Raw genomic sequence first — 16,205 nt, 5'->3', positions numbered from 1 at the left:
GACGGACAGACAGACAGACAGACAGACAGACAGACAGACAGACAGACAGACAGACAGACAGACAGACAGACAGACAGCAACATACAGCAACATACAGAGAGACAGACAGACAGACAGACAGACAGACAGTAACAGACAGTAACATACAGCAACAGACAGAGAGACAGACAGTAACAGACAGAGAGACAGACAGTAACATACAGCAACAGACAGAGAGACAGACAGTAACAGACAGAGAGACAGACAGTAACATACAGCAACAGACAGTAGACAGACAGTAACAGACAGAGAAACAGACAGTAACAGACAGTAACAGACAGAGAGACAGACAGTAACAGACAGTAGACAGACAGTAACAGACAGAGAAACAGACAGTAACAGACAGTAACAGACAGTAACAGACAGACAGAGACAGACAGTAACAGACAGTAACAGACAGTAACATACAGCAACATACAGAGAGACAGGCAACAACAGACAGCAAAAGGCAGAAAGACAGACAGTACCAGACAGTAACATACAGCAACAGACAGAGAGACAGACAGACAGGCAGTAACAGTCAGAGGGACAGACAGTAACATACAGTAACAGACAGAGAGACAGACAGTAACAGACAGAGAGACAGACAGACAGGCAGTAACAGTCAGAGGGACAGACAGTAACAGACAGTAACAGACAGTAACAGACAGTAACAGACAGAGAGACAGACAGTAACAGACAGAGAGACAGACAGTAACAGACAGTAACAGACAGTAACAGACAGAGAGACAGACAGTAACAGACAGAGAGACAGACAGTAACATACAGCAACATACAGAGAGACAGGCAACAACAGACAGCAAAAGGCAGAAAGACAGACAGTACCAGACAGTAACATACAGCAACAGACAGAGAGACAGACAGACAGGCAGTAACAGTCAGAGGGACAGACAGTAACATACAGTAACAGACAGAGAGACATACAGACAGACAGTAACAGAAAGAGTGCTAGACAGACAGACAGCAACAGACAGTAACAGACAGAGAGGCAGACAGGCAGCAACAGACAGCAACAGAAAGAGTGATAGACAGACAGACAGTAACAGACAGAGGGACAGCCACTTTGAAGGTCAGTGTGACTTGAAAGCTATACAAAGAGAAAGACCCCCTTAACATGGTATATTAACACTGCAGTAGATATACAACACAGACCGTACAGAACGGCACACCATCTACAGTACATAGTCTCATAGTCACCTTCGCCAGCATTGTAGGCCAGTATGGAGCGAGTCCTCAGCTGCTTGCCCTCGATGGTTTTGCTGGAACAGGTTTGGGAGCAGGAGGACCAGGAGGTCCAGTCGCTGAGGACACAGTTCTTAGGGCAAGGCACATCACAGGTGATGGGCTCAGGGGTAGAGGCTCCCCCACACAGCTCCTTGTCCACCATGTCACCTGTGTGGCACAAAAAAACAGTACGGTCAAGGAATGCTCACCATTATAACAGTGGAGAAATAATAATTGATTGACCTTTTATGTACCTTTTCAATACAGAAAAAAATCTCTAAGCAACAACAGAATCTGTAATTGTACTACACTTTATAGGATTTATAAGAGCAGACTTATCCAGAGCCATTTACAGGAGCAATTAGGGTTGAGTGCCTTGCTCAAGGGACATCGACAGATTTTTTCACCTAGCCAACTCGGGGAGTCAAACCACTAGGTTACCCACCCCCCATTATAATGTCTACAATATGATCAACCACACCACAATTTCCTGGTCTATTGGTGGGCTTGTTTATAGATATTGTTTCCTCAGAGTCATTGAATGCTAATCAATTTCAACCCACACAATTCATTAACATAGACATTCTGTTGTCTTCCCTTTGACATCACAGTTGGATCAAATGTTTGGTAACTGTTTAATAGCGTGCGAGGATAATCTCTACAATATATTAATAATGGTCCCGCTATTCTCAACGCAACTCGATCTGAATAGTGAATTAGCTTTGGCCAAAGTAAGTACAAACTCACATGGGACTTAAACATTTTACACTTACATATTTGTGATTCATGACCGCTTCAGTGGGTTATACTATTAAGTCACAGATTCTGTATGTGCTTTTAACAGCTAAACCTTTTACTGTTTGTGGGCTAAATCAGGGTCACACAAACACATCTACTTTGAAACAAAAGTATATTCCTCACCCACATGGTTATGGGCTTTACAGCCACCTGCACCATGTCAGATATAGAGTTGAAATGTACAACATTTTGTGTTTGCATCCCAATATTACACTTCACATAGATCACAGAAGACTGAGACATAACAAAACCGTTTCACATGGAAACATCGGGTTTTCTGTTGTTTTAAAAAAAGAAGACGTTGATTAATTATGAAATTCTGAAAAATAGTAGGGAATATTGTTGCAATGAACTTGAATTCAAAACATTTCTCGGCACCCCAAATGAGCAACACAATGGCTCTGCATTGTATATATGTATCTTCCGACGGCTGGCTTTTGCAATTTCAGGCTGAGGATGTTGAGCTTCAAACCCTCCTAGCGGCCCGGCCTTTACATTAAGATGACACTTTGAGGGGTATTCAGTGAACCGAGACCGTGTGGAAATGCGAAGGGGCAGGGAAACCCAGTGGCTCTCACGGTGGCGAAAACAGGAACGGAACAGAACACCCTTCACTAGAAAAACCCCCAGGCTTAGTGAGCTGAGAAAAACGGTCCCTTTTAAATGAGTCAGAACAGTTCATATCGGTATAGATCAGATACGCTCAGTATCGACAGTGGAGTTTCAATGACATTTGTATAGACTTTTGTCTGCGGTGGCTGTTTGTTGTTGGTGTGGCAGTATCGTGGAGATATTGAGCCCAAAGTCTCTAGGGCGAAAAGTAGCACGAAATCATAACACAACAAATCAATTTCCATCAGCGGAGAGAGGGGGAATCGGTCAACTCCAGTCGAGATATTAGGAAAAACACAAAGAGGTTGTGCTTCTCACTAAGCTACTAGGATGGTATCACCTGACCTGGCAATAACCCCGAATGACACTGGTGGATGTACATGTACAGCATGTGTCCTGTATGAGGTGAGATGACAATGTAACGTCGGTTGAGGAACTTTGTAAATATTTCCGTTTTTCAGAATTAGGAGGATGACAAAGAGGTCACTGTCAAAGTATCGTAGGAGTATGATTTGGACTCAATCCATTACGGTGCCTGTGTATCTCTTTGATATCGCTCTATATCTCTTAGTCAACACTCAAACTAGGAATGATGAGTATACTTGAGATTGGTAACATATCATCTTTGTCAATTACACCCACATTGTGAAACCTGCTCGAAAACCCAGACAGCATCTCTCTGCAACGACCGCCATTGTCTTCAGTCAAACATTCCTCAGTAATAAAGTGGAGCAGTAAAACCACGAAGCTGCAAAGTTAAGGGAGTCCCCGAGACTCAGGGCCAGACAGTAAAACCACGTAGCTGCAAAGTTGAGGGAGTCCCCGAGACTCAGGGCCAGACAGTAAAACCACGTAGCTGCAAAGTTGAGGGAGTCCCCGAGACTCAGGGCCAGACAGTAAAACCACGTAGCTGCAAAGTTGAGGGAGTCCCCGAGACTCAGGGCCAGACAGTAAAACCACGTAGCTGCAAAGTTGAGGGAGTCCCCGAGACTCAGGGCCAGACAGTAAAACCACGTAGCTGCAAAGTTGAGGGAGTCCCCGAGACTCAGGGCCAGACAGTAAAACCACGTAGCTGCAAAGTTAAGGGAGTCCCCGAGACTCAGGGCCAGACAGTAAAACCACGTAGCTGCAAAGTTAAGGGAGTCCCCTAGACTCAGGGCCAGACAGTAAAACCACGTAGCTGCAAAGTTAAGGGAGTCCCCGAGACTCAGGGCCAGACAGTAAAACCACGTAGCTGCAAAGTTAAGGGAGTCCCCGAGACTCAGGGCCAGACAGTAAAACCACGTAGCTGCAAAGTTAAGGGAGTCCCCGAGACTCAGGGCCAGAGAGAATTGATTTGATTTAGTGCGAGCAGGGTTTAATTGCTCTGGCTGAGAGAGTGAAAAGGAGGGAGTACAATATGTGGCTATGCTGAGCTAGGGAAGCTTTAAAGGAGACGGGGAGGGGGATGTGAGGTGGGGGAGGGCGTCTGGAGAGAACTCTATGATAAATGGCAGCCATGATAAATGGCAGGGCGGCTAAACACCATTCTCTCTAGTCGTCTCCAGCTCTTCACTCACTTACAGTGTAGCCATAAGTTAGAGGGTTGGTAGAGAGGTCACCTTGAGCAAGGCGTCAGCATGCTTCAGTTCGGCTGGTGCCTGTGCTTGTGTACTCCCTTAAAAGACATTCGCTTGAAAAACAAGAAGAAAGCGGCAATAGTACTGTTTGTCCATTTTGAGATGCCGTAGCCAGTATACATTTCCTCAAAATAATCTGAATGAATCTGAGATGACTCGAGAAATCTGCCATTCATTTTGACATTTTTGCCAAGGAGATCTTAGCGGCTAACTAGGATGTTTGGTGCAGTATTTCTCAATCAAAAAAAAAAAAAGTGCTTGAAAATGAGTCGCCTTTATTGAAAACACTCTGCCGTTGACCAATCACAACAATCAGCCTTATTCTAAAATGTATTAAATAAAGAAAATTGCACTCATCAACCTACATACAATAACCCATAACACCAAAGCAAAAACAGTACATTTTTTACTTTTGCAAATGTACATAAAAAATTCATGAAATATCACATTTATATAAGTAGTTACTTTGTTGAAGCGCCTTTGGCAACGATTACAGCCTTGAGTCTTCTTGGGTCTGACGCTACAAGTTTGGTACACCTGTATTTGGGGAGTTTCTCCCATTCTTCTCTGCAGATCCTCTCAAGCTCCGCCAGGTTGCTTAGGGAGCGTTGATGCACAGCTATTTTCAGGTCTCTCCAGATATGTTCGATCGGGTTCAAGTCTGGGCTCTGGATGGGCGACTTGAGGATATTCAGAGACTTGTCCTGATGCCACTCCTGCATTGTCTCGGCTGTGTGCTTAGGATCGTTGTCCTGTTGGAAGGTGAACCTTCACCCCAGTCTGAGGTCCTGAGCGCTCTGGAGCAGGTTTTCATCAAGGATCTCTCTCTACCTTGCTCCGTTCGTCTTTCCCTCGATTCTGACTAGTCTCCCAGTCCCTGCCACTGAAAAACATCCCCACAGCATGATAATTCCACCACCATGCTTCACCGTAGGGATGGTGTCAGGTTTCCTCCAGACATGTCATGCAGGCCAAAAAGTTGAATCTTGGTTTCATCAGACAGAGAATCTTGTTTCTCATGGTCTGAATGTCTTCAGGAGCATTTTGGCAAACTCCAAACAAGATGTCATGTGCCTTTTACTGAGGAGTAGCTTCCATCTGGCCAATCTACCATAAAGGCCTGATTGGTGGGGTGCTGCAGAGATGGTTGTCCTTCTGGAAGATCCTCCCATCTCCACAGAGGAACTCTAGAGCTCTGTCAGACCAACCATCAGGTTCTTGGTCACCTCCCTCACAAAGGCCCTTCTCCCCCAATTGCTCAGTTTGGCTGGGCGGACAGCTCTTGGAAGAGTCTTGGTGGTTCCAAATTTCTTCCATTTAAGAATGATGGAGGCCACTGTGTTCTTGGGGACCTTCAATGCTGCAGACATTTTTTGGTACCCTTCCCCAGATCCAGATGTGTGCTGCGACACAATCCTGTCTCGGACCTCTACGGACAATTCCTTCAACCTCATGTCTTGGTTTTTGCTCTGACATGCACTGTCAACTGCGGAACCTTATACAGACAGGTGTGTGCCTTTCCAAATCATGTCCATTCAATTGAATTTACCACAGGTGGACTCCAAGTTGTAGAAACATCACAAGGTTAATCAATGGAAACAGGATACAACTGAGCTCAATTTCGAGTCTCATAGCAAAGGGTCTGAATACTTATGTAAATAAGGTATTTCTGTTTTCTTTTTTAAAGAAATGTGCAAACTTCGCCTTGTCATTATGGGGTATTGTTGTAGATTGATGAGGACACATCTTTATTTCATCAATTTGAGAATAAGTTTGTAACGTAACAAAAGGTCGAAAGTCAAAGGGTCTGAATACTTTCTGAATGCACTGTATATTATGACAACATTTTATGACGTTTTTCTTTATTTTGGACTTCGGTGAGTTTTTTTTGCTGAATGCACTCTCTTTTCTGAACTGTTTCGACTGGGAAGCATGCGGACACCTTTATTCATCATAGATGTAAATTGTTCATCTGGAAGTGGTGGGCTACTCTTAGTGGGATCAGGGAGCTGAGCTAACAATGTGGTGAATTCTGAGCATAATAGTAAGTCAGAATACTATGGTACAGGTTTATTGTACTATGCTAGTTTAGCAGGCAATACTGGTTGAAATAACTTCTAAATGACAACATTTCAACCAGTTGCTGGTTGTAAGGACGCCATTTCAATCAGTTCTGCCTGTTGGCAGTGTTCTACATTAATTAGTCAAGCAAACGTCCACTGAAAATAAAGGGCTCTATAATGTGCATTAACCGAATCAATAAACCTATAGACTACAATCACAGAGCTTTATCTACGATCACACGGCAATGATTATGGAGACTAAGTTTAATGGAATTAACGAGGGAAAAATCCAATTGAAATAATCTTTTTCCGATAATTGGTTATTACTATGATTTCCTCACCAGTGCTGTTGACACACTGGACCTGAGGTATCTGTGTCCCGGGGCCACACGGCAGCTCCCCGTCCGGGATACACTCATCCAGTCTGACCAGGCGCCAGTCCCAGCAGCTGGGTTCGTCACATGGGACAGCCTCCACCAGGTGAGGACAGTTCCCTGGTCCACCTGTTGGCTCATTGCGGATCTCCCGTTTCCTCAGTTTAAAACCTGCCGAAGGAAAAAATACACATTATTCCATTTAAGATGAAAAATATAGAATGAAAAATACATAAAACCATATGAAAAAATATATAAAAACTCTGAAAAAAATACATAATATGCCTAATTGTCCTCCATTGGAATTGATCTCTTCAACAGCTCTATCGAAATGGAATAATAGGATATGCTACTATGATAAGACTGGGATTAGTGTACAAGTGCAAGCAAATAATTGCCCAGTTAATTGTTGGCACTTTACCAGATACTGTGATCATACTGACCATAAATTGATACAAAAGAGAGGATTTCATTGTGAAGAGCCAGCGTGTAATTATCATGTGGGTGTTGGACCACCCACAGATGTTAGATACTACCTTTATGCCAGAATATGTTTGTTCAAGAGGCCCTCACAATGGCTACAATAACACCAACTACTATACATGCACAGATAATTACTGTATAATCTTCTGGAACAACGCCATGTTCTGTAAATCCCATAACACCATGCATATACCCGATGGCAAATATTAATCATATAACAATCATATGACATTCCGTATGGCAAGTTAACACTTAACTATTTTTCAACTGTTTATGCTATATGACAGTGGTATGGCAGTTGACATTAGTTTGATAAGAGGAACATACAATGTATATTAAAAAAAAACATAATACCACATGTGTTCTGAAAGCATTATGTTAGCATTACGACATCACATGTATCCACAGTCACCTGAAACATTCCAACCCGTACCCATTAAGGCCTTGTAGCTGACACACCGATAACACTTCATTTGGATAGTCCCAAGTAGATGGTTTATAGGTGTTCAATAACTGTCAACAACGTTTCAACTAACTATCAGTGGATAGGAACCCCGGCCCGACCTTGAACCCTTATCCTAACCCTGAACTGAACTTTTACGGAACCCTTATTCTAAATCTAACCCTAACCGTAGCAAGCATTTGTTCATCTACATGGGACTATCCAAATAAAGTGTGATGGACATACGATAGTCCCACTCGAAGGATTATCCACACACCTTTCTTCCCTTCTTGGACGGCACAGTTCTCATAGGTGCAGGGTCCCCAGGCCCCCCATGGGGACACTTCACACTCGATGGGACAGAGGATGTGACACAGCTGGGACGTGTTGGGGACGGGACCCCCGCACAGCTTGCTGTCCACAGGACGGGATGCTTGGGGCATGGAAATAAGGAACATTCAAATATACTTACATTATTGTCAGAAATATACGGATATATTCAGAAATATATGTACACACCCCTATGTATTTATTTGTAAAGTGAAGCTAAAACATTCAATTTGGCTCTGTACTCCATCATTTTGGATTTGAGATGTTTTTGTAAATGTTTCATATGAGGCGACAGTACAAAATGTCACCTTTACTTTGAGGGTATTTTAATTTTCATGCAAATGAAAATACCCTCAAATTAAAGGTGCCATTCTGTACAGTTGCCTCATATGAAATGTATGTAGTCCCCCCATTCGAGTGACAAAGTTACAGAAGGCACTAATATCATACCCCGAAGACATGCTAACATTTCCCCATTAGCATTTGGGGGGGGGGGGGGTATGATATTTACGCCTCTGTAACTTTCTCACTCATCATTGTTCATGATTATCCGTAATCAGGGTACACATTAAATCAAATCAAATTGTATTTGTCGAGTGCTTCATAAACAACATGTGTAGACTAACAGTAGAATAACGAGGCCTTTTCCAACAATGCAGAGAGAAAGATAAAGATACACGATTTATCATCCATTTTTGTTTGTGCACAACATAATCTGAAACACAACCAAAACAAACTGCAACAGCTTGATGTAATTACTACATGCTAGAAATATGGCTTTTTTTTTCACTACACATAAGTGAATTTGTCCAAATACTTTGGCACCTTCCAATGGGGAGACTAGATACATAAAGTATTTGTAAATTCTTAACGCTAAAACAGATATGCATGGAAATACCCTCAAACAAAAAGTGACATTCTGTATGAAACATTTGATCTCAAATCCAAAATGCTGGAGTATAGAGCCAAATGAAATGTTTTAGTTTCACTGTCCAAACAAATACTTTGGGGAGTGTACATACCAACATAGTCATAAATATACTGATATATTCTGAAATATACCGATGTACCCAGACAAATACTGAGAAAATAGATGAACAAATATACTGAGAAACAGATGAACTGCTAGATTAGATACAGCAGTGGTGCTGTAAGTCTTTTCTTGGAATCGGCTGAGTATATTTTCCATTTGTCTGTTTGATCTCATCCCGTACTTGTCTTCATGCAGAATGTTTACTAGTGTGCTTGGCTATGACAATGCAGAGGAAAATGCCAAATGGGGGGGAAGAAACCATTGGCTTTTCCTTTTAAGCACGCCTGCACGGTACATAAGGTCCCAGAAGAGAGCACATGAAACCCACAGTAGAGGTCTACAGTCTGTGAAGTGCTGCCATGTTCCTTCTAATTTCCCTTTGTTATAATCGCCCCACTGTTAGCATACCGTTAGCATGTCAGGGTGATAAATGAACTCTAATGAACCTTTCAGCAGCTACGTATCTAACACTTGAAACAACAGGAAGCGCGGCCCTACGCTCTCACTGAAGACACATGAAGGCTGTGCCGAAGGTGTGAGAGAGCTGCAGTGTCTCCTCTCATAAATATTCTATGAAGAATAATCCAGTGCTATGATTCCCCTGTTGTAAATGCTTCAGATTTAGAAGCTGTACACACAATGTGTATATTCCCACAGAGGAACTTCACTTCACGCAAAGGAACAAAAGAGAGGTTGTTTTTCTCGGCAGGAGAATAAGTGAAGCCGACTGTGAGACGCCATTTTCTGGATGTTTCTTAAATGCACTTGAATAAAGGGGTTTGTTTGGAGTTGGAGTTGAAAGTTTGGTGGGTGGTTTTGTGTGTCTGTCACATCAAAGCTGTTTCGGGATGCAGCAAAGCGCTGGTTGTTCTGGTTGATGCAACAAAGACTCTTGATCACCTGACAGATTGTCCAAAGCAAAATGTATTACCATTGGCTACACTGTCTAATTGACACCCCTCTGCCACAGCATATGAACACACACACGCACAGAGGCAATGTGCCGAGACACGTGGGAACACATGTGGACACCAACAGATGCACAAATGCACGTACACACACATGTAGACACATACAGCTGTAAATATGCACATACATGTACAGACACTCCATCTATGATCCAAACATTGCATCAACGGTTGCAACACTTTCAATCAATTACACTTGTACACAAACACACTTTCTCCCTAAGCCGGTTGTGAAGATCAAGATGTCCTCAAACGTCTCTCTCCCTAACTGACAGCTCCAACAATACATTCAGCGCTTCAAGTCTTATCAAGTCAAGAGAGCTGAAAAAGAATTATACCGAACCCACAGCGAAAAGCAAGCGCAGCTTTGAAATTGATATGCAAAAGGCATCATTCCCTTACAAATAGTCAAATACTGCATTTGGTAAGCCTGATAATCCTTGTATTATTAGTGTGTAGAACAGACTTAAATCTAAGTACATCAATCCATTCGGAATAGAAATTGTCGACCAATAGATTAGTGGTGTTTGTGATAAAGAAAAACCCAGCATCTTCATTACACGACTTATACAATGTGCTTGTATTTCCTGCAATGCAATGAAACTACAATGGCAAATGTCCCCTCGTGCAACTAATGTGAGTGTTGCTTGTTGTGTGCCAGAGTAGAAAATCAGGAGGGAAAACATCTCACAGATGCTTTGCATATTCCATCTGGAAAAACAACACTGAGTTATTTCACCATTCCCACAAAGGCTTAAAGACTCGCCCCGACGTGCCAGGCAAATACTTCTTCTTGAAAGCGTTTATGCTCCAACTTAGTTGAAAACGCATGTTGGTGTTTCAGAAAGCTACACCACTTGAGACGCAAAATCTGCGGAGAGGCCAACCTATCAAAACACCTTCATAGCATCATCCACCAAAACAGAAATGCATATGCATACAGTACATACGGCAACTGAGACATTATTAGGAATGAAAAGGGAAAAGGTAGAAGACAAGAAGTGGCAAGGAGGAGAAGAATGCGGCCTACAAGGCAGAGAGAGGAGGTTCGGATTGGTCTAAAGCACCTACCTGTAACTTCAAAGCTGATGGATAGAAGAGGGGGAACACTAGGCTTCTGCTGGTTTGAGGTCTGACCCTCTGCGGGCACAGGGAGATACAACTATTAGCTACACAGTCACTGGAAAGGGAGAGGGTTTTGGAAGTTGAGGCATGTGTTGAGTGCTATTACAGGAGTCTAGACACTTTCCAATATGAGAATGAGGCTTGTAGAAAAAAATAAGGACGGGAAGCGCTGCAGGGATACACTTGTCGATCTTTAAAAATGTAGATTGAAGGTGCTGTAATAAGATCAGTCTAGTTACCCATAGAAACTGATCAGCAGTCAGTTTTGGATTGGCCCCTCTAGAATGCTTAAGGTTTGGATTTAGGGAGGGTAAGGTGATCCTGGACCTGTGTTCTTCTAAGAGCGTGGTGATTTAGTTTATGCATGCAGTGGTGGTTGCTGCAGACTTCATTGAGGCACTGTCTGCCTGTGTCTGTCTCTATCTATGTGGCAGCTGGGGAGATTACCCCCCTGATGGGGGAAGAGGAATCCTGCGCCAGGAAGATAAGAACACTCTCCCTTCTAACTCCCACACACGCACACACACGCACACACACTCAGACGAACACACACGGGAATGCATGCACATGCACGCCCACAACGCACACACACACGTGGGAACACAAACATACACATACATTTCAACAAAATCATTAGTACATTCTCCTTTAATGTCAGTCCATCTTTCACTGCATTCTAAAGCAACGTGTTTGTCAACATGCATGAGGAATGGTTTCAGTATAGAAAGAGAAAGAGACTGTTGTCAATGCAAAGAAGCCCACATTGACATAAGGACATATGACAGTAGCGACAGAGTATAGACAAACATTTATTCAGAAATGTATTCACACCCCTTGACTTTTTCCAAATGTTGTTGTGTGACAGCCTGAATTGATGATTGATTCAATTGAGATTTTGCGTCACTGATCTACACACAATACCCCATAATGTCAAAGTGGAATTATGTTTTTAGAAATGCTCATATATTAATTCAAAATGTAAAGCTGAAATGTTTTGGGGCAATCCGTCTCCAACCCCTTTGTCACGACAAGGCTAAATCAGTTCAGGAGTAAAAGTTTGCTTAACAAGTCACATAATAAGTTGCATGGACTGCAATAATAGTGTTTAACCAGATTTTAGAATGATCTATCTCATCTCTGTTCTCCACACATAAAATGATCTGTAAGGTCCCTCAGTGGAGCAGTGAATTTCAAGCACAGATTCAACCACAAAGACAAGGGAGGTTTTCCAAATTTCACAAAGAAGCATGGTGCAGTTATTAATTACACTTTGGATGGTGTATCAATACACCCAGTCAATGCAAGGATGCAGGCACCTTTCCAAACTCAGTTGCAGGCGAGGAAGGAAACCGGATTTCAGCATGAGGCCAATGGTGATTTTTAAAACAGTTAAAGAGTTTAATAGCTGTGATAGGAGAAAACTGAGGAGGGATCAACAACGTTGCAGTTACTCCGCAATACTAACATAAATGACAGAGTGAAAAGAAGGAAGCCTGTACAGAATACAAATATTCCAAAACATGCATCCTGTTTCCAATAACTTTTTTTCCTGAATACAAAGCACTATGTTTGAGGCAAATCCAACACAAGGCATCACCTAGAACCACTCTTCATATTTTTAAGCATGGTGGTGGCTGCATCATGTTATGGGTATGCTTGGCATTGGCAAAGACGAGGGAGTTTTTGTTGGGGGAAAAAAATAAATTGAGCTAAACACAGGCAAAAATCTGCAGGAAAAGTTAGTTCAGTCTGCCGTCCAACAGACACTGGGAGACAAAGTCACCTATCAGCTGGACAACTACCTAAAACACAAGGCCAAATATACACTGAAGTTGCTTACCAAGACAACATTGAATGTTCTTGAGTGGCCTAGTTACAGTTTTGATTTAAATCGTCCTGAAAATCTATGGCAACACTTAAAAATGGCTGTCTAGCAATGATCAACAACCAACTTAACAGAGAGTGAATAATTTTTAAAAGAATAATGGGCAAATATTGTACAATACAGGTGTGCAAAGCTCTTAGCTACTTCCTCAGAAAGACTCACAGCTGTAATGGCTGCCAAAGGTGATTATATCATGTATTGACTCAGAGGGTCGAATACTTATCTAATCAAGACATATTAGTGCTTTATTTTCCATTACATTTCAAAAATATATATATAATTTTTCTGCCAATTTGACATTAGAGTATTTTGTGGAGATAGCTGACAAAACAATACAATTACATCAATTTTAATCACACTTTGTAACCCAACAAAATGTGAAAAAAGTCAAGGGGTGTAAATATATTTCTGAAGGCACTTTAGATGTCACTGCTGTGTGTACTGTGTATGATATGACAGAGTTTGTGTGTGTGTTTGTGTCTTGTGGTGTATCGGTCACTACAGGAGAGATCTTCAGCATACTTAAACGAGCCATATGTGATTTCTACATAGGTTTTTGGACTTTTAAATGAATAATATATACACATGGATCCTTGAAGAATATAACTTAGAAATGCCTCATGAACTGTTTACCCCATGAGAACGCGAAACTATCAGCTTGTTTGACTTCATTGTTTGTAAACACTGTAATTGTAAAAAAATAAATAAAAAAAACACTGTATATCCTCAAAACACGGTTGAAACTCAAGCTCCTTGCACCGAATTTGAAAGTGATTCAATTTCTCCAGCCCCATCCCTCAGCTGTTTACCAAATCAGTGGCGGGGTGAACACTTTGTTGTTGTTTGAACTGCAGATTGCCCCCTTCAAGCTCAAGTTAGCACTTTCTCCTGTGCACTAAAAATATTGCCTGAATAAAACGATCACTCCACCAACAATTACCGCTCCAGCGACAGGAACATCTGATATAAGAATCGTGCTTCTCGCGTCATGGAAATGCTTTTTGTTTTTCTCACACCACCTCCACTGTTGGTGCTTAGCCTTAGAATCCTTGCTAATATAATTACCAGTGTGCAGCATTGACTTAAACTGGGCTTGACGGGTCTGAGTGTCGAAGCCGGAGTGTTCTCACTTGTCTAAGGCTTTAAGAGTCACACCAGGACAAGTCAGGTTATGTTATGAAAGCAGCTCCACTTCCCTGGTTGCCTCTCCCTGTAGTATGCAGTGTTCAGGAGTTGCTGTGATAATTCTGTCATGGATACACTAATTGTAGGGCACAAACGTGTGTTTTTAATGGTGTTATTCAGATACTGCTGTTGTTAGGAAATGTCGGAATGGACACAAGGTGTGGAACTGTGAATGCTGTACAGGACAATACGTGTCACTGCATTTGTTTGACACAAGACAATGACGTGTCTCTGATGCTGAAATAGTTTGGTGTGCCAACATGTAACAATTTTGTCTTTGTTGTTGGGAAATATTTGGGACTGTTTTGTACAACCTTTGCAGATTTGAGGCATGCAACAACATCAGATGTGGGACTACATTAGTCCCACAAATGATTATTACACATGATGGCTGGATGGTTTATGAACGTAACACCATCAGATAAGCATTATTGGGACAGTTTTACTTAGGAAAGACTTTGTTATAGGAAAGTGTTAGGGACAGATCAACATTTACTCGGGGGAGGGGTGGTCCAAAACAGGGGGAAGGGTGTGCGGTTTTTTATTGGGCACAGGGAAGGTCAGTGTGTTTTGTCCCTGATTTATATTTACTCTTCTGCTTGTATTTTCCCTATAAACAATGACTTGACTTACTTTTGATATTACCCTAATAAAACGTTGAAACATTTGTGAAGGTTTGTTATGGTGTGGCTATTATTTATCTTTAGCTACTGGAGGCCTATGATGTGAAGGTAATGCGCCCCGGCGCTCCAATCGGACCCTGACAGTTGAACTTGAGGTGAGGAAGACTTGCTTCAGGCCTACCAGAGTTACTTCTATAATCTAACAATATAATGCTTCTCTTTATACAAAATATTCGGATTGAAAATGAACAAATTACCCTCCTGCATTCTATATCTGTATAGCAGACGCAGTAGCCATCTCACATAAAGAAATGCACGTCGGTGTTGTAGCTTGTCACTGGCATATCTCTCTATCGCTCCAGGGTTAGGTCTAAGCTTCTCTTCCTTTATATAGGCTATATGTATTTATTAAAATGTTAATATCGTACAGTGGACACCTAAGCCCATAGGCTGATGCATGCAATGCCCTGATACATGCTGTGCTCAAATTTCTGACAGCTGAACCGTGAGGTGGGCAATTATTGTTTGAGGAAAGTAGCCTAAAAAACTATTTTAAAAAATAGGCTATAACGTTTTGCATATGATGCACATCAAAACACAAGGAATAGTGTTTTTGTAATTGTTCCAGGCTGTTTAAGGACATGTCAATGTGGCTCATTGGGCCAATATCTCTTGTTTATTGATGGAGCTGGATGCATATGGATGCCTTGTACATTTCTTAAATGTCCAGTAAATTAAGATCTCCCCTGTCATGTTGTTTCCTAAAGAAAACTCTGAAATGGCATATTGTTTTTAGAATATTGGCACAAAAAATCTGTCGCCAATTGGATGGAAACCTAGGTAGTGCGCTAGTCCCGTATGGCTTTGATAATGCCTCCACCTCACGGTTCATCAGCAGCCCTAAACATCTAAAGAATACACTACTAGCCAAAAAAGCTGGTAAGAATTGGACTTACACTCCCCCCTCATACACATTTGGAGGTTGAGGATTTTTTCGTCTCTATCTCTGTAATGTGTCTGTATCAATGTAATTGTACATGTAGAAAATAGGGACCAGAATGGAAATAAGTCCCAGACTTTTTATTTTATTTTTTACTGACAAATAAAATGAATCTATCAATTCAAACTGTGCAGCGACCAATTGATGAATGGAAAGAGTCGTCTGTTACAAAACGGCAATAAAGTTTAATGTCATTCAGAGATTGTCAAGCCTTCTTTACTGGTTAGGCCTACAAGGTAGGGAGGGAACTATTTTCTGTTTGTCCAGATTGACATAGTCTATTTATTGTGGTGTTGAAAACACAAACAATGATATCGAAGTGCCAGAAGTCGGTATGCTCTGTTTATTGGTTGTGGTGATGCACTGGCACAGAAAGCTGTTAGTAGAAAACTCTTTGCATAT

General features: G+C 41.8%; 1 protein-coding gene across 5 annotated transcripts in view; it reads right to left on the bottom strand.

Annotated features, from left to right (window-relative positions):
* LOC118364373 (thrombospondin type-1 domain-containing protein 7A-like) overlaps positions 1 to 16,205 on the bottom strand; it is a 108,401-nt gene that overhangs the window by 43,932 nt on the left and 48,264 nt on the right. For all 5 annotated transcript variants that reach the window (XR_008087887.1, XR_008087888.1, XM_052489527.1 and 2 more), the window contains exons 5-8: positions 11,057 to 11,125; positions 7,932 to 8,087; positions 6,697 to 6,900; positions 1,237 to 1,431 (exon numbers count right to left, since the gene is read on the bottom strand). Coding sequence is in view for 3 of the 5 variants with exons in the window: in XM_052489527.1 (XP_052345487.1) it covers positions 1,237 to 1,431; positions 6,697 to 6,900; positions 7,932 to 8,087; positions 11,057 to 11,125 (624 nt within the window). In the remaining 2 variants the exon portion in view is untranslated. The remainder of the gene's footprint in view (positions 1 to 1,236; positions 1,432 to 6,696; positions 6,901 to 7,931; positions 8,088 to 11,056; positions 11,126 to 16,205) is intronic.

Source organism: Oncorhynchus keta, chromosome 31 (assembly GCF_023373465.1).
Source record: "Oncorhynchus keta strain PuntledgeMale-10-30-2019 chromosome 31, Oket_V2, whole genome shotgun sequence".
NCBI classification, from domain to species: domain Eukaryota; kingdom Metazoa; phylum Chordata; class Actinopteri; order Salmoniformes; family Salmonidae; genus Oncorhynchus; species Oncorhynchus keta.
The sequence above is the reverse complement of the archived record's forward strand: the minus strand, read 5'-3'. Positions and strand labels throughout refer to the sequence as shown.